The sequence below is a fragment of the Dasypus novemcinctus genome, chromosome 26 (genome assembly GCF_030445035.2).
Source record: "Dasypus novemcinctus isolate mDasNov1 chromosome 26, mDasNov1.1.hap2, whole genome shotgun sequence".
Lineage (NCBI taxonomy): Eukaryota > Metazoa > Chordata > Mammalia > Cingulata > Dasypodidae > Dasypus > Dasypus novemcinctus.
The window spans coordinates 47,059,322-47,084,809 of NC_080698.1; the positions used below are offsets into that span (position 1 = coordinate 47,059,322).

At 41.7% G+C, this 25,488-nt stretch overlaps 1 protein-coding gene across 5 annotated transcripts in view; it reads right to left on the reverse strand.

Moving 5' to 3' along the window:
* The window catches only part of RAD18 (RAD18 E3 ubiquitin protein ligase), a 157,801-nt gene that overhangs the window by 71,469 nt on the left and 60,844 nt on the right, over window positions 1-25,488 (reverse strand). For all 5 annotated transcript variants that reach the window (XM_004460993.4, XM_004460992.4, XM_012526145.4 and 2 more), the window contains one exon: window positions 3,768-3,902. In XM_004460993.4, the coding sequence (XP_004461050.1) occupies window positions 3,768-3,902 (135 nt within the window). The remainder of the gene's footprint in view (window positions 1-3,767; window positions 3,903-25,488) is intronic.

Genomic DNA, 25,488 nt, shown 5'->3' on the forward strand with positions numbered 1-25,488 from the left:
GCAGCAGATCAGGGAGCTGAGGTGGCACAAGGGAATGATCACCTCTCTCCCACTCTGGAAGGTCCCAGGGTCGGTTCCCGGAACCAGCTAATGAGAATACAAGCAGATACAGAAGAACACATAGCGAATGGACAGACAGCAGACAAGAGAGGGAGCAGGGAGAAACAAATTTTTAAAAATCTTTAAAAACAAACAAAAAAACTAGGGTTAATGTGAGATGATACAATAGCCAAGAACAAATGTATAAAGAAGCCATAAGAAGGCTTCCCGAGGATCTTTATAATGGCAAGATGCTTCCCATTAAGAGAGCACTGGACCTGACCACAAAGCACCAGAAATGCCTAAAGAGCAGTGGACAAAATAGGAGGAAGATAAATTCTACCTTGAACCATATCTGAAAGAAGTGATTCAGGAAAGAAAAGAGAAAAATGAGCAAAGAAATAATCAAGTAATTGACACTGTGAATGCAGCTGTCCTTGAAATATTTTTATGAAGTTGGTAAAAAATAAAATGTATAATTTAAGGACTATTTGTACTGTAAATGTATTTGTTTAAACAAAACAAAACAAAAAATATCCTTTAAAACCAGAGTGGGGGGAGACATGTAATTCTAATGAGGCTTCTATTTACAATATTACAGGAACTCTTGTATATTTCATCAGAAAAGCAATAAACAAAACTAAGATGCACAATGAAAAAGGATTAAAGATTAATTTTTCATTTAATTAGAAAACCACAGTATCTGTCACTGATCACTATGTGGTAATGAATCTATCTGGACAATTTTCTAAATCTTTTAATTTAGAACCTAATTATTCATTTATGGAAAAGGAAAACTAATCAGACATAATAAATATTTCCATTTGATTCAATACACAGTACATTTCTATGCATCCCGTATCATATTCTCAATTTTTGAGGTCTCAGTGCAGGTAAAGATAAAGGTCCAGAAAGGTTGGTGGAATGCAGTTACAGTGTTTACAAGAGAATGGCCAAATCTGAATGAAGAAAACAAAATTCACGGAGTCTTCAATGCCCAGGACTCTCCTTCTCACAATCTGTTTCAGGATTCTTCTGGGACTTTAAATTGTGCTGTCCTGAAGTTTCAGGAACTGAACAAGTACCAACATACATGACACATGTGCTGATGCTGGGAGCACCCCTTTTTCATGAGTTTCATCCCAGAGAAGCAAAGCTTTCACACCGTACTCATCCAGTCTGCTTGTAAAGGCAAGTAACCTTTAATAAAGGACATTTAGAAGAATATTCAAGGGTTTGTTATACAAGAAAACTTATAGAAAAAGAATTGGGTAAGTTCTTCAAAAAACCCTTTCCAAGTCCATAGTCAGGCTTTTCCCAAAAACAGTTACAAATTTCTATTACACTGAGAGAACAGCATATATCACAAGATATAATTTCTAAATATAAGCTCCATTGTTGGTTGGCTATTAATAAGCTGTCAATACCAAAGCAAATCAGTACCCTCAAATAATGACCATGAAAAGGAAAAAAGAAGCAAGAAGCTAAACCAAAATGACCATCCAGATGCTCTCCTCTTATAATCAGATGCCTGGATCATGTTTAGAGAACTCAATCACCCAGTAAATCCACCAAACCCAGGAAACTATATCACTCCATTGGCCAGGGGAATGTAATAAGCAGGCAAACCAGGGAAGAGGAAATCAACTCAAAACAATCTTTTACTTTGCACCTTGTCTGTATTCATCTCTTACTTCTCCTCTCACATAAGCTTCTTAAAGATAAATTCCCTCTTAAGGACAAACATCATTAAACAAGTTGTAGGAGTGGGAAGCCAGCTATCCTTCATACCTGCTCTTAGATCTCAGAATGCAGGACCTCAAATAAGCACTAACTGTAAGGCTCAGACTTACATCAGACCTCCCCAGACATAGAAAGCAAAAACAGATTTATTTTTGACTTGAGAACATGTACTTTGTTCAATCAGAATGGCACTTAAATGAGCAAGTTTATTCTAAAAAGCAAATATTACACTTGGTGTAAGAGGCTACACAAAACTCACCTTTACAGTCATTCTGTTCCTCTCACTCACTCGCTACCTCTCCCTGACATGCTCATTCATACACGGCAATCTACCAGCAGCAATTACCTCTGAGCCCCAATATTTAAGAATATATACACAGGGAAGTGGATGTGGCTCAACTGATAGAGCATCCGCCTACCATATGGAGGTCCAGGGTTCGATACCCAGGGCCTCCTGACCCCTGTGGTGAGCTGGCCCATGCTCAGGCTGCCACACGCAAGGAGTGTCCTGCTATGCAGGGGCGCTCCTGCGTAGTGATGTCCCATGCGCAAGGAGTACACCCCGTGTGAAAAAATGCAGCCTGCCCAGGAATGGCACCACACACACCAAGAGTTGATGCAGCAAGATAGTGCAACAAAAAGAGACACTGATTCCCAGTGCTGCTGAGGGTGCAAGCAGATGCAGAAGAACACACAGTGAATGGACACAGAGAGCAGACAATGGGGGGGGGAGGGGAAAGAAATACATTTAAAAAAAATAAATCTTTAAAAAAAAAAAAGAATATATACACAGGGAAGTGGATGTGGCTCAACTGATAAAGCATCTGTCTACCATACAGGAGGTCCAGGGTTCAAACCCAGGGCCTCCTGGCCCATGTGGTAAGCTGGCCCACACACAGTGCTGCCGCATGCAAGGAGTGCCATGCTACACAGGAGTGTCCCCTGCGTAGGGGAGCCCTATGCGTAAGGAGTGTGCCCTGCAAGGAGAGCTGCCCCACACAAAAAAAATCACAGTCCACCCAGGAGTGGCACCACACACATGGAGAGCTGATGCAGCAAGATGATGCAACAAAAAAGATATACTGATTCCCGGTGCCACCGAGAATGCAAGTGGACACAAAAGAACACACAGAGAATGGACATAAGAGAGCAGACACTGGGGGGTGGGGGGGAAGGAAGGGGAGAGAAATAAATAAATCTTTAAAAAAAAAAAAAGAATATATACACAAAGAATACATAACAACAGAACATAACCTGTCAATCATATTCAAGAGAGATTCAAACAATACACAAAAATGTTCTCCTGAGGGGAGATAATAAGCCATATTTTCTCAGAAACTAAACTACTTTCTAGAAATAAGTTTGAATGGCACCAGGAATACTGAGGAGAAAAATAAGGAGTGATAGTTCTTATTCTTCAAGACAGCTACTAAACTGTGAAATAGCTTCATGTGCATTTCCCCCCATTATGATTCTTTCATCAACTGTCCAAAACTCTGGCAATGGAAATGTAACATTAATCTCAAATTTTAAAATGGCTCAAAATTAAGGAATGGGTTATGTATCATCATACAAAGTAAATTATTAGGTCTAGATGTTTTTTTAGCAGAACATTATCCAAAATAATTATGAGTGTTCTATAAAAAAACTAATTTATTTTCTTTGTAGGGCATCATAAGATCCCCAGCAATAAATCCTACACCTAGAAAACATTCTCAAGTTTAAACAAATAAGAAACTAACCTAACCTAAAGACTGATTTTAGATGCTCTGTTTCTTCAGAACATTCTTCCAATCTTTTTTCCCATACACCTAATAATAAACCTAGTTTCCATTCAATAACTACTATATGACATTTACCTTAAAAATAGTTTTTTCCATTTCAGATACCTAATGACCTCAAAGTAAATTTCTTTGGTTTTATTTTCTTTTTATAAGTAAATAGTGAAATTCAACATATTTCTGTTGTTAATTAAAATCTCTTACCCATGCTTATAGACAACTTTTCTGCAGAGTCATCTTCTTTTTCTGTTACTTTTTTTTTTGACATTCCAAAAGTTTTTTTGTATCCTTTTTTGGCTTGATCCACCAGAAGGTGAAATTCATTATGATGTTTTTCACCTGAAATTAAAATGATAGTTTCTGTAAAGCAAGGATTATAAAAGTTAACCATCTACAACTGACAGACTTAATATGAATACATATATAAGCTTGCTCAAGAAGAGCACCCTTAGGTGTCACCTGCAATGAATCTAAACGCTGTCAGGCACAAGAATACCAAGGGCTAGGAGATCATGGAAGCCTCTCAATTCATTTATCTTCTCCCTTCCTCAGACACAAACATGGAAACATGATACTCCTTGTTTGCTACAATAGTTTTCTTCTCAATCCCCACACTCTAGAGAGGCTTTTGACAGAACATGAAAGATGCTGCTTTCTTAAATGCACCATTAGAGAGACGAGATGTAAACCCCAAAGAACCAATCTAACTTCTAAAACACAAGAGAGTACTGAAATGCAGAGTACTAACTAAATATAAAAGCAGAAGCCTCTAGAAAAGTTAGGTTATAAAAAAAAAAAAAAACCACAAACTCCAAATGCTCCCTTTTTTCCTCACACTTCTTTCCCATTTCCCATCAAAACCCATTTATTTTAACCTTGTAAGAGTCTCTCCCCCCAGTGTACTTTATCTTAGGATAATAATACCAAATTTACTACTACTTTAACACTTCTGGGCTTAATTTAATTAACCCTTACTTAAAGGTCACCATTTTTAAAATAAATTACTTCGCTCACAGTGGTGGGTCAGATTTAGGGCATGGATTTCAGGACATCTATGTGTGATTCTGAACCATGGTTCAAATAGCTGAGATTGCAGCTTACTTATCTAGCAATCTTAAACACTTAAACCAATAATGTTGAAAAAAAAGTCATAAACCCTGGAGAAAATATTTTAGAAATAAACACTAAATGGCTAAACCCAAATTTTGAGACTGTTTTTAGACAATAACCAACAATATACTGTTTATTCACTTGGTTTCTTACATTTTGTCTCTAGCAAAAAGATAACAAGGTATAGAGAAAAATCTGTGTTTCAGTTGAAAACTAAATATTATTTAGAGCTATCCTTCCAGGATTCTAGCCGTTTATTCCCTTGGAGCTATCTTACAATTCTGTAAGTCATAGATAACTGATAGTATAGAAATAATTACTGTCTAGAGACCTGCAAAATTCTGTCTGTTCAATTGACACCCCTTCCCCCCACAGCCAGTTTTACCTCTATTTTCACATTCATTTCAATAGCCCTGATCTGTAAATTGTGTCTGTTCTTTAGATTCCCCTTTGAAGACATTATGACATCTTACCAGACCCCTCTCTAATACTGCTCATTTTCTATCTGTATGACAGTAATGATTTCATTATTTTAGACTTAAAGACAGAGACTATAAGACACATCACTCTCTAGGCAAGATTACAAGAGCTAGAGAAGAGCAGAAGACTCAGGGAAGTTCATGCAATCACCACCTGATCCCTTCATGTGGCAGAACCAACTGGGAGTTGTATTACTTTTAAATGAACTAGAGGGAGGCTCCTGATCATTTAAGGCAAAACTTGGTCCCACTGTTAACTATTAGGCCAGGGGCATTAGCTATAGAAGGGTATCCCACTGGTAAGTACACAACAATACTAGAAGAGCAAAGAGGAGGTTACAGAGATTATCTTGGTTCTTCAAATATCAGATACTTCTGTATCACTGCTGTAGAAGAGTAGAACAAATTCCACCTCCCAAAGGCTTAGTACAAAAACTTCCTGTTGGTATTTGAACCAAACAAGGATCCCCCTACTTTTGGCATCATCTGCTGGGCTGAGATCCAGCTGGCTTTCTAGGGTATTGGAAACATTTACTTTACAATCTCTACTATAGAAAGTTTGAAAGTTATTCTTTAACATGAGAAAAGAGAGTACTAAATTATAAAGTAAAACAAAGAATAAAACAGAGAAGTTGGATGTCCGTATTTGGATATTTGTAGGCATAGCAAAGATGATAGGGAGAAACTGCTCTGAATTCCACTATAGTTATGTGTATGATACATGTGTGAAAACTCCCAGTGAAACTAATGGGTTGAGTTATACAATGTCTGTTAAAGCAAGAGACTGGTTAAAATTTCAGCAAAAGATATGTAAGCTGGCTAGAGAGATTACTGGGAAAAGTTAGTTCTTGAAAAACGAGTGAGATTCCTATCCTGAAGGATACAAGCTAGATGCTTTCTTTCAAATCCTATTCAACTCTACATATTTGAGGATAATCATTTTGCATTCTTCAGCTCCCCAGAACCAATGAACCTCATTATGAAGTTTCTGTTAGCAAGGGTAACAGAACACTATGGGATCTACATAATTTAGTTAGACCGGTCTTGGTCTTTGGTAGAGCAGACATTTTCCTATTAAGGCCACTCTGTTGTGCACATATGGATTGTAGATTTAAGAATTACTCAAGAGGCTTGCTTGCTAAAGCAATCATGCTAACAGTTAAAAAGGCTTACTAATGACTTCATCTTCAGAAGGAATAAAATCCCAGTTTTTAAAAGATTTTATTTTTAAAGTCTAGTTATCTCTAGACTTAAACCAAAGTCTGCTATGCAGGCTAAAAACCAAAAAGTAAATGGCAGCCACTGCTCTGGCTTTGGCCCAAGAAGTCCAAAAACCCTGCTCAAAAAATGAATGAAGCATTTACAGCTATATGATTTCAGAAAAGTAATTCACCACCTCTGAGCTTCCATTTCCTCTCTATAAAATAAGAATATTTCAAAAGGCTGTTTTGAAGATTAAATGGAAACAAGTACATTCTGACATTGCAAGAAACATCATAGTGTGGTACATCTCCTAAAATATAATTAGCATTATTCTTCCAAGAAACAAAAGTAAGGCAGAGGTGTTTAACCCTCTGCTTTGAGAGTACAGTCATATAAGAACAATGTAGGCAATGGACATTGCTCTTAACTCGAAATCCCTTCTGATGACAGGGGCGAGCAGAAAGCAGGCACATTAGTGTTTAAGGAGTTGAGTGAAAAGACAGAAAACCTGAGCTCTTACAGTCAGTAAACAGGCAGCACACTTAGAAGAACTAAAAGTTTTCAAAGTTCTGCTCTTCTGGCTGCTCACTGGCCAATGAAGTCATTCATAATTCTAAAACAACTATTTAACAACAAAAATACCCTATTATATGAGAATACCTCTCACAAGGAACAAAAACTCCAAATGTCCATTTTAGAAATGATAAAATTATTTAATCTCAAAGGACTAAAATTTTGAGATGATCATGATATATAAAGCATTTGTATACATAAAACAGCACTTTAGAATATAAATAATGGCAAACTATTTTACTTTTTTCCCCATGTTACTTCTTAACAACCACTTTTTAGAACTCATCTTGTTTCCTTTAGATTATAATTTGTCATTAGGAGGCAATAATAAATATGGTTATTGTGTGAGTTGGGAATTAAAAAAAAAGAATGAAGCCAAAAGATTAGAACTGCCACCCCATTTGAGGTGGCAGAATGAGAGGCTCCAGGACTCGATCCCTTGACAGAAGGTTTAAGCTTTAAGCAACAAAGAAGAACTTGTAGAAACGTCCTTTCTTAAAGCCCCATAAAACAATAGTTGTAGTAAACACATTGCTAAATCTAGAAAAAGACAATTTAAAAACAGTAGGGTCTCATGGCATCCTTGCTGGCCCTTCCCATATCCCCACACGGGCTGGGCATGGAATCATCCTGCACTCTCAGTGCAGGTCTTTGGTCCCAGTTTGGAGGAAGTGTAGAACCTTTGGATGCATGTATGCCTGTGCCAATCTTGTCTGGTGGCAACCTGAAGAACTGAACTGAGACACTTGTCTCAGGCTTACTGTCCCAGAACTTGCCCTGCACAGAACTCTCCTAAGGAAGAGTATAGGAGTACAGTCAAATAGCAGCTGCCTGGAGCAAAGGAATGCTGGTTGTGGGACATAGAGTAGCACCTGGGACCATGAGGAAACACTGTTTCCTAGGGGAATGGGAACATCTGTATCCATGTAAACAGGGAAATTCCTAGGGCTGTCATGCCCAGGACAAGACACATGCACAGAAAAGACAGTGAGGACTCTATACTTTTGCCTTGGGCTCTTCACTAAGGTCAGCATAATGATAGCTAGGTTCTATTCTCTAAGGTCAGCATAACAATAGCTAGGCTCTGTTCTCTAAGGTCAGCATAACAATAGCTAGGCTCTATTCTCTAAGGTCAGCATAATGATAGCTAAACTCTGAAGAACACCTGCAAGGCCAATTTGCTAAGACTGAGAAAGGTATCTTCTTTTTTTCCTCCCTTTTTTTTTTTAGATCCTGGTATTCAAAGAAGTTTCTGGCATAACACTAGTTGTATACAAGTGTATATAACAGATGCCTCAGTGTCTAAATTCCAGAGACAACACATAAAAATATCAAAATGTACAGATTCAGGAGCGGGTGTAGCTCAGTGGCTGAGTGCCTGCTTCCCACATACAAGGTCCCAGTTCAATCCGTGATACCTCCTTTAAGAAAAAAAGTCTAGGTTTCAACAAAAGGTTATAAAACATACAAATAAAATAAACAGGAAATGATGGCCTGGGCAAAGGAGGACATTAAAGCTTAGAAATTGTAATTGTAATTGAGGAGGAACAGACCTGGCACATACCAAAGACTTTTTTAAAAATGGTCCTAAATATGCTCAAAGAGCTAATGGAAATCATGGACAAAGGAAAGGGAAGCAGATGTGGCTCAAGTGATAGAGCTTCCGCCTACCATATGCGATGACCCAGGTTCGATCCCTGGGGCCTCCTGGTGAAAAAGAAGAAGAGAAAGCGTGCCCATGTGGCAAGCCAGTGCCTGTGTGAGTGCCTCCGTGGTGAGCCAGGGCCTGCACAAGTCCCGGCGTGGTGAGCCAAGCGCCCACACAAGTGAGTCACGCAGCAAAATGACGACGCATCAAAAGAGAGAAAAGGGGAAAGTCAAGGTGAAGCGCAGCAGAGACCAGGAACTGAGGTGTTACAATTGACAAGGAAACTCTCCACATCAAGGGTTTCCAGGACTGAATCCCAGTGAATCCTAGAGGAGAAAAAATGAGGAGAAGACAACACAGACAACAAAAACAGGAGAGTGGAAAGAGGAGAAGGGGAGGAAATAAATACATCTTTAAAAACAAAAAACAAAACAAAAAAGAACTAAAGGAAAGCAGGAAAATGACAGATGAACAGAAAGACGGTATTGATAGAGAAATCATGAAAAGAAACCAGAGTTGAAGTCCACAGTAGCAGAAATAAACATTCAGTGAACTTGAAGATGAGACATTTGAAATCATTCAGTCTGAGGACTAGAAAGAAAAAAAAAAGAATGAAGAAAAGTAAACTAATCCTGACAAACCTGTGAGACACCATCAACTGTATCATTATACCTACTGGAGGTACCAGAAGAAGAAAGAAAGGGACAGAAAGACATTCAAAGAAATAAAGGCCAAAAACTTCCCAAATTTAATGAAAGACAGGAATAGATACATCCAATAAACTCAAAAAACTCCAAACAGGATAAACCCTAATGGACACAAAATGCAACATATTATAATCAGCCTGTCAAATGCCAAAAATAGAGAATTCTGAAAGCTGCAAGACAGAAGTGACACATCATATACAAGGAAGCGACAGTAAGATTAAGCACTAAGTTCTTATAAGAAATCACGGAGGCAAGAAAGCACTGGGATGACATATTTAAAGTACAGAAAGCAAAAAACTGCCAATGAAGAATTCTGTATTCTGGAAAAATTATCTTCCAAAAATGAGGGCAAGATTAAGACATTCCCAAATAAACAAAAGCTGGGAGTTTGTCCCCACCAAACCAGCCCTACAAGAAATGCTAAAAGGGAATTCTTCAGGTTGATAGGAAAGGACAAGAGAGAGTAGATAGAAGCCACATGAAAAAATAAAGATCTCCAGTAAGGGTAAGGACAGGGTAAATTAAAATGCCAGTACTACTGTATTTTTGGTTTGTAATTCCACTTTTTACTTTCTACAGAATCTAAAATACAGATGCATAAAAAGTAAAGGGAGGGAGGCAGCTGTGGCTCAATTGGTTGGGCTCCCGTCTATCATAGGGGAGGCCCTGGGTTCATGTTCCAGGGCCTCCTTGTGAGGGCAGGCTGGCCTGCGTGCCGTGGAGAGCTGGTGCAGCAAGATGGAGCAGCAAAGGGAGACAAGCAGATACAAAAAGGAAAAAAAAAAGGTAAAGGTAAATCAATGGTTTGGTCTCATAATGCATAAATCTGTAATCTGTGATAAGAACTAGATAATGGAATTGAGGGGTATAGGAACATAGTCTGCATATGCTATTGAAGTTAAGTCAGTTTCAAACCAAATGAGGTTGCTATCAATGTAGGATGTTAAATTTAAATCCCATGGTAACCTGAAGAAAATATCTGGAAAGTATGCGCGTAAGGAAATGAGAAGGGATTCTAAGGGGCTTACTACAAAAGATCAACAACAACAACAAAAAGAGGCAATAATGGAAGAAATGAGGAACAATAAAAGGGATAAATAAGGCTTACAAAAACGGATGAGTAAAATGGCAGAAGAAAGTCTTTCATTATCAGTAATCACTTTACTGTAAATGGATTAAACTCTTCAGTCTAAAGGCAAAGTTTGGCAGAATGGATAAAAAAACATGACCCAACTGTATGCTGTTTATAGGAGACTCACCTTAAATTCAAGAGATTATGACTAATGATGTTCCTGTAATATCATGAATGTTCCCACACATCTCTTCACCTCATTTTAAGAGATCATTTGGCAAGGAGTACTCTAGAGTTTAAAATCTTAGTTCTCCTGGTTATTTGCTATGAATTTACCTCCTAAAAGTTTTAAGTGGTTTAGTTGGCTGAGGAATCTGGTGAATCAGACATGTTCAACCAACTTAAATTGCTGAAGAATTTTAAGGGAAATGTATATGGCTTAACCAATCGGGTTCCCGTCTACCCATACAGGAGGCCCAGGGTTCAATGCCCAGGGCCTCCTGGTGAAGGCAAGCTGGCCCACGCAGCAAGCTAGCTCACGCAGCGAGCCAGCCCATGCAGAGAGCCAGCCCACGTGGGAATGTGGCTCTGCACACGAGTGCTGCCCTGTGTGGGAATGTCAGCCCGTGCGGGAGAGCTGGTGCAGCAAGAAGACTCAACAAGAGACACAGAGGAGAGAAAATAAGAAGACGTAGCAGAACAGGGAGATGAGGTGGCACAAGTAATAATCACCTCTCTCCCAATCCGGAAGGTCCCAAGATCAGTTCCCGGAGCCGCCTGATGAGAACTCAAGCAGACACAGAAGAACACATAGCAAATGAACATAGAAAGCAGATAAGGAGGGGAATGGTAGTGGTAGTAGTGGGGGAATAAATAGAGAAAAATAAATAAAAATCTAAAAAAAAACAAACTTGACTTATACCACCCTTTCTGCCTCTCCAAGTCAAACCATCACAATCTTTTCTAGTGCCAAGTCAGGCCCTTCATTCTTGAGCCCTACTCTTTTTTAAACCAGCTTTTACAGACCAAGTGTCTTTGGGTCTGCCCTAAACCCAGTGGTGCACAAGACCAAAACCAGGCTCTCTAAAAGTGGGACAGACTCATACACCTTTCCAGGGATGCCATGCCACTGAGATACTTACTCATCTGCCTTAAAATCAAGAAAGTAGTTTGGGGACGCGGACATGGCTCAACTGATAGCACGTTCACCCACCATATGGAGGGCCCAGGATTTGATCCCCAGAGCCTTCTGACTTGTGTGGTAAGCTGGCCCACACACAGTGCTGCTGCGCCCCCACGTATGGGTGCCCCACGCACAAGGAGTGCACCCTGCAAGGAGAGCTGACCCACTTGAAAAAACACAACCCGCCTAGGAGTGGCGCGGCACACACGGAGAGCTGACGCAGCAAGATGACGCAACAAAAAAAAGAGACGCAGTTTCCCAGTGCCAATGGATAATGGAAGCGGATGCAGAAGAACACACAGCAAATGGACACAGAGAGCAGACAATGGGGGAAAGGGGAGAGAAATAAATAAATCTTAAAAAAAAAAAAAAAAAATAGTTTGGAGTCAGTGTCTCCCAAAGTAAAAATCCCATTTATTTGTTTCACCAACCCTCTATGACACCTAACCAGCTAGACATGGATGGAGAACACACTAGTAGTAATATCCAACATTCACTAAGGGTTTATTCATTTAGTCCTGACCTGACTGGTCTCACTTTAAATTCATGAACATAAATCTCAAGTGGGTACTCATTTGATGTACAACCTTTCCACCTTTCTCTAGTAAAGTCTGCTTTACCATTCTCCAAAATAACTTTCACTTAAATTTCCTCTTTACTGAAACTTCCAACACTCCCTCCTCAGCCACCTCTCAGGTGGCCTCACACTACTTTGAAAATACAGAAATATTACAACAGGAAGTCTGTCATCTTCCAACCACCATTACACCTGCATCTGCATATATGATCTATTTTCCTTGTTGTTAACATGAAACAACCATCCTTACTGTAAAGAAAGGTCAACCTCTCAGTTGATGCTCTGGATTCCATCCCTCTAAAAGTATAATTCCCACAACGATCTTGTCTCTTTCCTATCATCAACTTCCCCCACTGTTTTGAATCTTTCCTACTGACATGCAAATATGTCTGAAACTGTGTTTTTGTAACTGTGTGGGTTGTGAAAACAATTTAGTAGGTTTAGACCAACATTCTTTTTCTTAATGAAATAGTAACAACAGAACAATATAGATAACTGCATTAAAAATGGAATGGGCAAATACTCTTTTATAAAATGTTTCAGTAATGATTATGTACACAGCAGTGATATAAAATGTATTTCTCACTGCAGGTTGCAGTTAAAAAGGTTTGATACTGAGTTACGTATCTCCAAACTTCGGACGAACAAACAAAACCTTCTCTGGCCCAGCACTCACCTCCAGCTACAACTTCATTTCTCTGCTCTCCCTGACAGAGTAAAACTTCCCATACAGAGTTGTCAACCTTAACGGTCTCACTTCCTCATCTCCAATTTGGCTTCAATTATCTCTAAACACTTCTGATGTTTCCTCTCTGGCAAAACTGTTGACAACATTTCCAATAATTTCCAGGTTGTAAAATCTACTGATCACTTCTATCTCCTCTTACTCAACTGTGTGGCAACATTTGACACAATTCACCATTTCTTTTTTCCTGAAACACGCTTTTTTCCTAGATTTCATATACCACATTTCCAAGTTTTCCTCACTCCTGTCGTTTTCTTAGCTAGCTCCCCTCCTTTGCCCATCTTCTACACTCTAAAACTGCAGATTTCAAAGTGTATTCGCTGACTGCTAAGGTTCCTGAGAGTCTTTTTTTAAATATATATATATTTTATTTTTAAAAGATACCTAGATGACACAAAATATTCCTGAGATTCTTTCAAAGGGCAGATAAGGTAAAATCTACTTTCCTAGCAATACTAAAAAGCTATCTGCCTTTTTCCTTATATTGAGATATGCACTGAGGATGCAATAGCAGTGATAGGTAAAACTGCTGGTACATCAACACCAGTCAATGATGAGATAGCAAACTGTACCAGTAGTCTTTTAAAAGAAAAATTTGTTAAAAAACAAGCCAGTATCACTTAAGAATGTCTTTGATGAAGCAATAAAATGTTTTTATTAAGTTTGACCCTTAAGTACGTGTGTTTTTAATAACTTCTATGACAAATGGGTGGTACAAATAAAGCCCTTCTGCTACATACCAAAGTACAAAGGATGCTCAAGGAGGCACTTGTATGAATGTTTGAACTGTGAGCTAAACTAGCCACATTTTTCATTAAATAAAAGAAGAGACAAATTACGGTTATCCAGACTTGGGTATCTGAAACAGATTTTCTCAAAAATGAATGAGGTGAAGGGAAGCAGACTTGACCCAGTGGATGGGGCGTCCACCTACCACATGGGAGGTCTGCAGTTCAAACCCTGGGTCCCCTTGACCTGTGTGGAGCTGGCCCATGTACAGTGCTGATGCACGCAAGGAGTGCCCTGCCACACAGGGGTGTTCCCTGTGTAGGAGAGCCCCACACGCAGGGAGTGCACCCCGTAGGGAGAGCTGCCCAGCGCGAAAGTGCAGCCTACCTGGGAGTGGTACCTCACGCACGGAGAGCTAACACAGCAAGATGACACAACAACAACAACAACAACAAAAAGAAACACAGATAACCAGTTCCACTGATAAGGATGGAAGCAGTCACAGAAGAACACAGCGAATGGACACAGAGAGCAGGGCGGGGGAGTGGAGAGAAATAAATAACTCTTTTAAAAAATATTTAGGGAAACGGACTTGGCCCAGTGGTTAGGGCGTCCGTCTACCACACGGGAGGTCCACGGTTAAAACCCCGAGTCTCCTTGACCCGTGTGGAGCTGGCCATGCGCAGTGCTGATGCGCACAAGGAGTGCCGTGCCACGCAGGGGTGTCCCCCGCGTAGGGGAGCCCCACGCGCAAGGAGTGCGCCCATAAGGAGAGCCGCCCAGCACAAAAGAAAGTGCAGCCTGCCCAGGAATGGCGCCGCCCACACTTCCGGTGCCGCTGATGACGACAACAGAAGCGGACAAAGAAACAAGACGCAGCAAATAGGCACTGAGAACCGACAACTGGGGGGGGGGGGGCGGAATTAAATAAAATAAATAAATCTTTAAAAAAAAAAAAATGAATGAGGTTAGTCTGTCATGCCAAGGAAAATAAGAGACAATATATATTTCCAAAGACAAAATTAGAAGTTTCAAGTGAAAATCAGAATTTTGGATAACTTGTATCCACCACTGAGAGCTTAACAGCTTCCCAATAGTTAGAGATTTTTCTGATGAGATTTGTGGTGATATTAAGGAATGTGATTTTTGATCTTATATAATGAATATGCAAACATTTGAAAGCTCCAAATAACTCAATGTATCAATACTTTTCAAATAACCAACAAATGATATCACAAAATTATGGCTACACAAAAGATCCATACAAAGTAGAAGACAGACCGAAAGGATTTACTGCAAGAATACAAAAACTTCATTAATCTGGTTTCACAATTAACTTCTTTATTTTTTTATTTTTTACATTAATTTTATTTTTTTTATTTTTTTGTCTTTATTTTTTTAATATTACATTCAAAAAATATGAGGTCCCCAAATACACCCCACCCCCCTCACCCAATTAACCTTTTTAAAATGAAACTTGTTAAGTTTAGTGTAGTATCAAAGAATAATAAACACAATTATCTAAAAAGACCTATTAAAACACTCCTCCTTTTCTCTACTACCTATCTTTGTGAGGCTGAATATTCTTCATATATACTACAACCAAAACAACACGTGGCAAAAGATTAAATGGAGAAGCAGATATGAGAAATCGAGCTGTCTTTTATTAAGACAGGCATTAAAACAGGGGCTCTTACCTTTTTTTGTTCCACAAACCCATTTGCCAGTCAGGTAAAAACCACAGACTCCTTACTAAGTCCACACTATACTGTGTATTATTTAATAAATATTAATATATCTCACCCACACCAACACATCCCCACAAGAATGATATTTATTTGAATTTAAATTCAAGCTCATAGACCCCTTGTTAAGAAGCCCTGCATTACAGAAATTTGCAAAATTAGAATACAATGCCACATTCCTCCCTCAATTTCTTAAATCAGATTGAGGTATAATTTACATAAAAGTATTTTTTAAATGTAGTCATGTAACTACCAACATGATATAAAAGATTTAAATCACCCAAAAGAGTTCCTTCATTTCCCCTTGCAGTCAGTCCCCTTGTTTTACTCAAAGTCCCTAGCAGTACCAATCTGCTCTGTCACTATGTTTTTGCCTTCTCTAGAACTTCAAATAACTGGAATCATATAGTAGGCTGCCTTTTTAGTCTAGAGTTTCTTTCTCTTAGCATGATGCTTCTGACACTCATCTATGTTGTTTCATGTATCAGGAGTTCATTGTTTTTTATTGCTGAGTACATTCCATTGTATGGCTAAATCACAATGTGTTTATGGGTATTTGGACTGTTTTCAGTTTGGGATAATATGAATGAACTGCATAACATCTGTCTACAAGTCTCCATATAGACATACATACTTTTCATTTCTCTTGTGCAAATAGCTACAAGTAGAACGACTGGGTTGTATGGTAGATATGTGTTTGACTTCATAACAAACTGCTAAACTTTTTCCATTTTCACCAGTACTTTATGATAATTTCACTTGTCCCACATCCTGACCTGCACTTTGTACTATCTTTTACTTATTTATTTTTTGCCATTCTAATAACTATGTAGTGGTATTTCATTGTCATTTTAATCTGCATTTCCTGAAACACTAATGAAATTGGCTATCTTTTCATATAGTTACTTAGCATTTAAATATTTTCTTTGGTGAGAAGTCTGTTCAAATCTTGTGTCCATTTTTTTTATTTTTAACAAGGCACAGGTTTCTTATTGCGTTGTAGGGTTCTTTACAATAAATATTAGTACTTGGTCAACTGCAAATTTTACAAATATTTTCTCCCACTCTGTAGTTAGTCTTTTAATTTTCATAACAGTGTCATCTGAAAAGCAGAAGTTTTAGATTTTAAAAAAATTTATCACATTTTTCTTTTATGGTTCTTGGTACTTATGAGCTAGTTTATCCAAAGTCACAAGATTTCCTTCTCTGTTTTATAGTTTTAACTCTTACACTATATTCTATGATCCTCAGGTTAGTATCCAGGAATGGGATGAGGTAAAAGACAAGGTTTTCCTACCTCCACCCCTGACCCCTGGCACATACTACACTGACCCGATTACTGTGACTTTGTAGTAAGTCTTGAAGTCAGGTTTAGTAAGTCCTCCAACTTTGTTTTTCTATTCAAAACTGTTTTGGTTGTCTGCGTTCCTCTGATTTCCATATAAATTTTAGTATCAGCTTGAACATCCTTTGCATTTTCACATAATTTTAGCATCACCTTGTCAAAAGTCTGGTGAGACTGTGATGAATTAAGAGATCAATTTAGAGAGAACTGACATCTTAACAATAATGAGTCTTCCCATCTAAAAACACTATAACTCCCTATTTCTTTAGTATTCTCTGATTTCTTTCAGTGATGTTTTGTAGCATTCAGGGTTCAAGTCTTGCACATTTTCTATTAAACTTGTCCCTAAGAATTTCATATATTTAATGCTATTGTACATAGTATTGTTCTTATTTCAATTTCCAATTATTTGTTGGTAGTATACAGAAATACAACTGATTCTTGTATATTTATTTGGTATTTTGCAAACCTGCTAGGCTCACTTCTTCCTCAGGATTTTCTATATAGATGATCATGTGGTCAGTGGATAAAAATAATTTTATTTCTTTCTTTCAAATCTGTATATTGTTTATTCCTTTCTTGATTTATTTTGACATGGGCTGTGTGTGTATTCAAGCTTACCTAGTTGCCTAAAAGCCCCTAGGCCCCAAGAAACTGAAACCTAATCCAACAAAGAAAGTCCTTTTGTGCCGAAATGCTTCCTGACCCTGGCCCCAAATCCTCTATATAAAAGGGACCTAAAAACCCTGCTCAGGCTGTCTTTGGACATAGGTCCGCTGGGCCCAGCTGACTGTTAATAAAACTTCCTTCTCAGAGGAGTCTCGTGTCCTGGTCTTCAATACTGTGATCACCGAATCCTCTCAACTGCCACATTACTGGGGGCTCGTCCAGAATCACTACGAAGGCCAGAGATAGCAATGTTTAGTTGCCCTTCTCGGACGCTTCCGAAGAGGCTGGGAGAGGCCAGGCGAACTCCGGCCCAGGGTGCCTTTGGACCTCTTTAGTCCAGAGAGAGGTTGTGGACTCCACCAGAGCCCTCCCAGAAGAAACTGGAGGCACCAAAGGATTTAGAGGAGACCCTGAGGATGAAGCAGAGGAGCTCCACATTCCAGATGGGTAAGTCCCCCAGAGGTATAGTGTAGGGAAAGCCTCATACTGGAGGTCAGAAGGGGAACCTGATCACCTCCCAGGAAGACCTGGGTACTCCCAAGAGGGGAAGAAACCGTCTTCTCTAGGTCTGAGAAAGGAGGGGAAGAAGGGTGGTTGTGTGTGTGTAATTTAGAAGAACAAGTGAGATGCAAAGAAGCTTCGTGGGGTGAGTGCAGAGTCCCAATTTGTGGTTCCGTAGCACCCTCATATGGTGAAAGGCTGTGGAGGAACTCTCTTAAGAGCCCTTCATCCAAGACGGGGGTTTATACCATCCTGCCATACTAAGAGGCGCTCTAAGTCCCTGTGAGAGGATCGGCTAGAGACAGACAAAGCAAAAGAACTTAAAGTTGCACAGCACCACCACAAGGTGGGAACATGGGAGGCACACAGAGTAAGACACCACTAGATTGCATGCTCAGGAATTTCTCCAAGGCATTCAATGGAGATGTTTATGGTATAAAGTTCCAGCCAGGGAAATTCAGAACCCTCTGTGAATTAGAGTGGCCGACTTTCAGAGTGGGCTGGCCATCAGAACGCACTTTCAACCTCCAAATTATCTGTAGAGTCTATGACATAATAATCAGAAAATCAGGGCACCCTGACCAATTCCCATACATTGACACCTGGCAGGACACTGTGAGTCAAAGTCCGCCCTGGTTGAAGAAATATATGACTAAAGAAGCCAGGATTTGCCTGATACAAAAGCCCAGGAGTACTGTTCCAGGGGACCGGATCAAACAAGCACCCTGAGATGGGTCTAGAGAAAGAGGGCTTGAAATCTAGTTCTGACCCACCCATTCTGAAGGTACCAGATGAAGATGACCTCCCGTCACCTTATAAGGCTACTCTTACCACACCAGTGCTAAGAAGTGAGGATGAGCCACATTCTCCAAGTAGCGCAGCCTCATCACCCCTGCAGCCACCTTCTCCAAGTAGCACAGCCTCATACCCCCACAGCTGCCTTCTCCAAGTAACATGGCCTCATCACCTCCACAGCTGCCTTCTCCAAATAGAGCAACCTCATCACCCCCAGAGCCATTGTTTCCACCAATCTTGTCCCCCGGCAGCATAGTGTCGTCCTCCCAGGCCCCAGTGCTGACAGTCAGTCAGAAAGGAGTCCCTGGAAGATGCCAACTCAGACCACAGGGAGCCCTGGAAACAGGTGCAGCAGGGAGGGCCACCCTACAGCTACCTCCCTGTGATCTGAGCTCCAATTTATTACGATACCAATGGCCAGGTCCAAGGAGGAAACCAAATGTTCGTGTACCAACCCTTCACTACCACTGACCTTTTTTACTGGAAAAGTCACACCCATCATACTCAGAGAGGTCTCAGGCCATAATAGATCTCTTCCAGTCCATCATACAAACCCAGAAACCCACCTGGGCCAACTGCAAACAACTCCTCATAAGCTTACTCAACCTCAAAGAGAGGACATGGGTCACACAAGGAGCTCTAACCTGGCTCAAAGTACACCCACCCGTGGGAACCCTGGATAGTGACCAGTATGCCTGCACACAGTTCCCAGATGAGGACCCCCGAATGGACACCAATGACGTGACCAGTTTCAACCAACTGGAAACTTTCCACTGGGCCTGAGGTGAAGGGTTCAAAACCGGCAGCGAGAAGACAGTGAATATGGCTAAAACCACACAAGTCCTGCAGACCCCCAAAGAAAGTCCTGCCCAATTCTATGAGCCACTTTGTGAGGCGTTCTGTATGTATATACTCTTCAACCCAGATGCCACCAAGAGCCAAACAATGGTCAACACAGCATTCGTGGCACAAGCACAGGCCGGCATTTGAAGAAAACTGCAGAAATTACATGGATTCGCCAGAAGGAATATCTCTCAACTCATGGAAGTTGCCACCAAGGTCTGTGTCAACTGCAACATAGAAACCAAGAGCAGGTAGACCGAAAAATGAAAAAAAAAAAAAAGGCCAATCTTTTTGTTGCAGCAATAGTCAAAAGAAACAACCCCATGCCAAGGGATGGAAAAACCAAGGAACTCAAGCCTTAAGGAGGACCCGTCCACTTTTAGGACAAAACCAATGGGTGTACTGCAAGGAAGAAGGGCACCTGAAGCAGGAATGCTCCAACATTCCTCTCGATCCCACTGCCTCTGGAAGAATGGCCAAAACATTAAGTAGAAAAGCGGCCAAGATACAGCAGGGCTCACAGGAACCTAGAGGAGAAACCAGCAAATCAACTTATCAGACTTGCAGGGATAGGAGGCTCTGATGATGAGCACTAGGCCAGACCACGTTCCTATCCCCTCAGCCCCATGGAGCCTATGGTGGAAATTCAAATTGGGGGCCACACCATGCACATGATGGTGGATTCTGGGGCTCAACATTCGGTGGTGACCAGGCCAGTCAGACCATTGTCAAGGAAATAAGCTACCATCAAAGAAGCAACTGGTAAAAGCATCCAGCGCCCCTTCCTCCAAGCCAGAACCTATAACATTGTGGGTAAAGAAGTTACATACGAGTTCCTGTATCTCCCAGACCATCTAGTCCCCTCCTGGGTTGGGACCTGCTGTCTAAACTACAAGTTCAGATTTCCTTCAACACCACAGACCAACCCACACTAACACTTGGACCACCGAAGCCTCCAGTGGAGCTAATCCTTCCGCTAAAGAAAGACTGTTCTGCCTCACCGAAGCAGGCCAATCCATGCCTGCATCGCTCCCCTTTCAAAATGTGCCCAAAGTATGGGCAGAAGGCAACCCAATGGGGATGGCACATGCCAATCCTCCAATTATTGTTGAAATAAAGCCCACTGCTAGCCCAATAAGCATAAAACAGTATTCCGTTCCACGGGAGGTGCAAGAAAAAATCTGGTTACATATTCAAAAGTTGCTGAACAAAGGCATACTGAAGCTGTGCCATTCCCCATGGAATACCCGGCTCTTCCCAGTCAAAAAGGCTGACAGGGATTACCGCCAGGTCCAGGACCTGCGAGCAGTCAACTCAACTGTAGTGAACCTGCACCCGGCAGTTCCCAACCCCTACACTTTCCTCAGCTTAATGCCCCCATTGGCAGCCTACTTTCCATGCCTGCACCTCAAAGATGCTTTCTTCTGTATTCGAGCAGCACCCTGAAGTCAGCTGATCTTCACCTTTACATGGGATAACCAGAGCTTCAGTGAAAAGGAATAACTCATCTGGACACTGCTCCCTCAAGGATTCAAAAATATGCCCACTATTTTTGGTCAAGCCCTGGCCAGTGATCTTAAGTCCTTTAAACCAGAGAGCCATAATTGTTTCTTCCTCCAATATGTAGACGATCTCATCCTCAGAAGTCCCACCTACCAGGACTGTGCCAGTGGAAGCCATGCCCTCTTAAAGCATCTACAATGAAAGGGTTATTGGGTGTCCAAGAGGAAAGCCCAGTTCTGCCCACCTCAGGTCAAATATCTGGGTTACAGGATCGCATAGGGGCTCCGCAAATTGGGGCCTGAAAGAGAAAAGCAATCTGCAGTCTCCCTGAGCCCAACACCCGCCGAAAGCTATGAGACTTCCTCAGAGAGGCTGGATTTTGCCGCATTTGGATCCCTAATTTTGCAGTCCTCACACGCCCTTTGTATAAGGCTACAAAGGGGGGAGATCATGAGCCCCTCCTCTGGGAGGGCCCACAGAAAAATACTTTCACTGCTCTCAAGCAGGCCCTAATGGAAGCACACACCAAGCTTTGGGCTTCCAGATCTCAGTAAACCATCTACCTCTAAGTTCATAATCGCCAGGGCATCATAGTAAGAGTACTCACATAGTACTTGGGTTCCTGGAAAAGACCTGTTGCCTACCGGTCCAAACAGTTGGTCACTGTAGCCCAAGGGTGGCCTTCGTGCTTGCAAGCTGTGGCTGCTGTGGCAATGCTAACAATGCAAGCCATAAAATTAACTCTTGGGAAACCTATGATTGTTTGCGTTCTGCACACACTAGTCACAATTTTAGAAGCCAAAGGAACACACTGGCTCACCAACAGTCACCTGGTCAAATACCAAATCCTACTATGTGAAAACACATCCGTTTAACTGGAACTTGTGAAGACCCTGAATCCTGCTACTCTCCTACCTGTTGAGCCAGGAGCTCCTACCCACAGCTGTCTTGAAACATTGCAAGAAGTATATTCCAGCAGGCCAGACCTCCAAGACCCGCCATTACCTAATCCTGACATGGAATTCTTCACAGATGAGAGTAGCTTTGTCCAAGGCAATGACCCATGGACCAATGGGGTATGCTGTAGTAACCTCCGAATCCACAGCAGAAGCCCAGTGTCTCCCAGACAACACTTCAGCGCAAGAGGCTGAACTCATTTCCCTCACCCAGGCCCTACTACTTGCAGCTGGAGCCAAAGTCAACTTCTATACAGACTCCAAACATGCCTTCCTAACCTTGCACGCGCATGGAGCCTTGTACAAGCAGAAAGGACTCATCAATTCAGAGGCTAGAGACATTAAACATGACACACAAATTCTTGAATTACTAGAAGCAGTTTGGAAGCCTGCCAAGGTGGCCATAATCCACTGCAGAGGACACCAAATGGGTCATAGTCCTGTAGCTCAGGGCAACTGGAAAGCAGATGCCAAAGCTAAAAGGGCAGGCCTGGGAGGAACAGCCACCCGAAAGCCTGACTGCGGCCCTCATCTCCAGACCTCCCCAACCTCTCAATTCAGAAAACTCTAATATACACAACCAAGTCTTGTCCCTTGACCCTTAAATGACCAGCTACCACAGTACACTCAGTTAAAAAAGAATGAATCCTCTCTGAAAACGGAACCCAGGGAATGGGTGGATGGCAGACACTGCCCAATCACAGAATAACCATAGCCCAGACACTAGCCACAACCATAGTACAAGACTACCACGAAGGTTCCCATTTAGGAAAAACTCATCTTAGAGAAGTATTGGAAAGATTCTTCTATATTCCAAATCTGGCTGCTTTAGCCCATGCCGTATGCCAACAGTGCGTGATGTACAAAAAATAACCCTTGCCAAGGACCCAAGGGAGCCCCAGGAATCCAATGAATCAGCAACACGCCTCTTGAAGATCTAGTAGTTGATTTCACTGATATGCCACGATCCTGAGGCTACAAGTACCTGCTGGTCCTCGTTTGCACCTATTCCAGCTGGGTGGAAGCCTTCCCCCCTGAGAAGGCTGAGGAAGGAGCCAAAGTTGTACTCAGGGAAATCATCCCTCACTATGGGCTACCCTTTCAGTCGGTTCTGACAATGGACCCACCTTCGTCTCCAAGGCCACCCAAAGCACTGTGCATCCAATGGAAACTGCAGACCGCTTATCACCCACAAAGCTCAGGAAAAGAAGAAAGAGTAAACCACACAATGAAGACTTATATTGCCATAATATGCCAAGAAATTGGACTAACATGGGTCCAAGTGCTTCCCGTGCTCTCCTCCAAGTTCGAGTCAGTCCAAGCTGAAAGCTCAGCCTAACCCCTTATGATATCCTCTTTGGAAGGTGCCCCCCTTAATCGGAAGGATAATAGGAAACCTCAGAGACAAAGGGAAATTATCAGTAGCTCAGCAAACAATCAGCTTAGGAAAATCCCTACAAAACTTGCATCACTGGGTCCAAGAAAGGGCCCACATTAGCCTAAGCAGCTTTGTACACCTGCATCAACCGGGAAATGCAGTCTGGGTCAAAGAGTGGAAAGCTGCCCCACTAACTCCTCAATGTTAAGGACCCTATCTTGTCATTCTATCTACCCCCACTGCTTTAAAGTAGCAGAAATCACCCCATGGATACACCATAGCTGGGTCAAACGAGCTGCCCCAGAGTACTTGGACCTGTATTCTGGATGCCCACAACCCAACCAAGCTCATCTTGCCAAAGGACAAAACGCCAAGCTCTGCTCCAATCACATCCCGGAACCTGACTGGTCCATGCACAGCTGAAGATTAAAGATGGAAAGCCAAGCTCTGCTCCAATCACACCCCAGAAGCTGATTTGTCTATGCACAGCCAAAAATCAGGAGTCCAGTCCAACCTCGGTTAGAAATGTCCCATTGCCTGCTCCCCCTAATTCTAGCCCTGACCATCCCCTGGTCCCAGGTAGGCACCTCAGAATGTGGGCCACGTATCCAACAGGTACGGACAGGGGCCCATGTCAATAATGCATTAATATACCAACACCGTTACATCTAAGGGCTATACAACCATCTGCCAGTTTCAGGGAGTCTCCTACAGTGTCTGTAACGGAACTGGCCAAATAACCTGCTTTGACCCCAGAGCCCCAGCAGTCTCCGATCAGTGGGAAATAAGAGTGTCTAATCAATACAAGAGCTGCTTAATTCTACCCCAGTCACTAGCCCAAACCAACAAGTGTCCCTCCTGTTCAATGCCTATCAAGCTGTAAATCTGGTAAATGGAGCAATTGTGGAGGGCTCAGCTGGGAGCGAGAGTATACTGACAGCGATAAGTATTTGTGTGATCCGAACAGTACCCACTCCCAAGAAATCAAACAGACTTGTCAAACACTAAGCCAGTTCTATTGCCCTTACTGGACCTGTGTCATGTGGGCAACCTGGCACCTAAATGGAGATGCCTGGTACGTGCCCAGCAAAGGGCATAAAGCCACCCTCAGCAAAGGAACAACACCACCCAACTGCCCCCTCAGACAATGTAACCTCTTAAACCTTACCATCCTAAAAAACTCCACTGAACTCAAGGTAGGAATTCAAATGGGACTCTTCATTTACAGTAAAGGAGTAGACCCAGGAGTCAACATCTGGGTTGGGTACTGGGAACGCTCACCCACAAGTAAAGTCCACTCTATGTTCCATCTCTTCTATGAAGAGATAGAAAAGCCCTTTTCCATTCTGCAGGTGGGAAAAAACCTCTTCATAAGCTTAGCCGAAACTATAGGAGCAACCCTAAATGTCTACTCATGCTATGTAGCTGGAGATACTAACATGGGAGACCAATGGCCCTGGGAAACTAGGGAATAATGACTATAGCCAACCACATAACGAAACTGGCCTCCCGGTAGTCCCTCAAGATGGAGGTATGTCTAAACTCTATACCTGTCAGAAACCTAACATGGACAGCGGGAAAATTTCAAAACCACACCACCAATAAAACAGAGCCCTGGGGAAAGTGGAAAGAATCTAACCTCATTCTCATAAACCATACTTTCCCCAAATTAACTGCAGTATGGAACTCCACTGCAAGAGGCCCCTTTATGCCCCAAATGGTCTGTACTGGATTTGTGAGAAGGTTACACTCCAAGAACTTTCCCAAAACTAGTGTGGCACATGCATGCTCACTACAATAGAGCCTTCCTTCTTCCTAATTTCCTTAAAGAAGGGAAAAATGTTAAGTCAACCTGTGTACCAGGAAATAAAAAGGAAAAAAAAGCTATTATCTCCTGGACAGATAATGAATGGCCCCCCGAATGTATAAACCAATATTACAGAACAGCAACCTGGGCAGAGGATGGCATGTGGGGATACTGAACCCCTATCTATATGCTGAACTGAACACACGCTTGCAGGCCGTGATGGAAATAATAACTAATGAGACCACCTGTGCTGTAACCTTGCTAGCCCAGCAACAAACTAAATTCAGAAATGCCATCTACCAGAACCACCTTGCCCTAGACTTTCTTTTAGCAACCGAAGGAGGGGTCTGCAGAAAA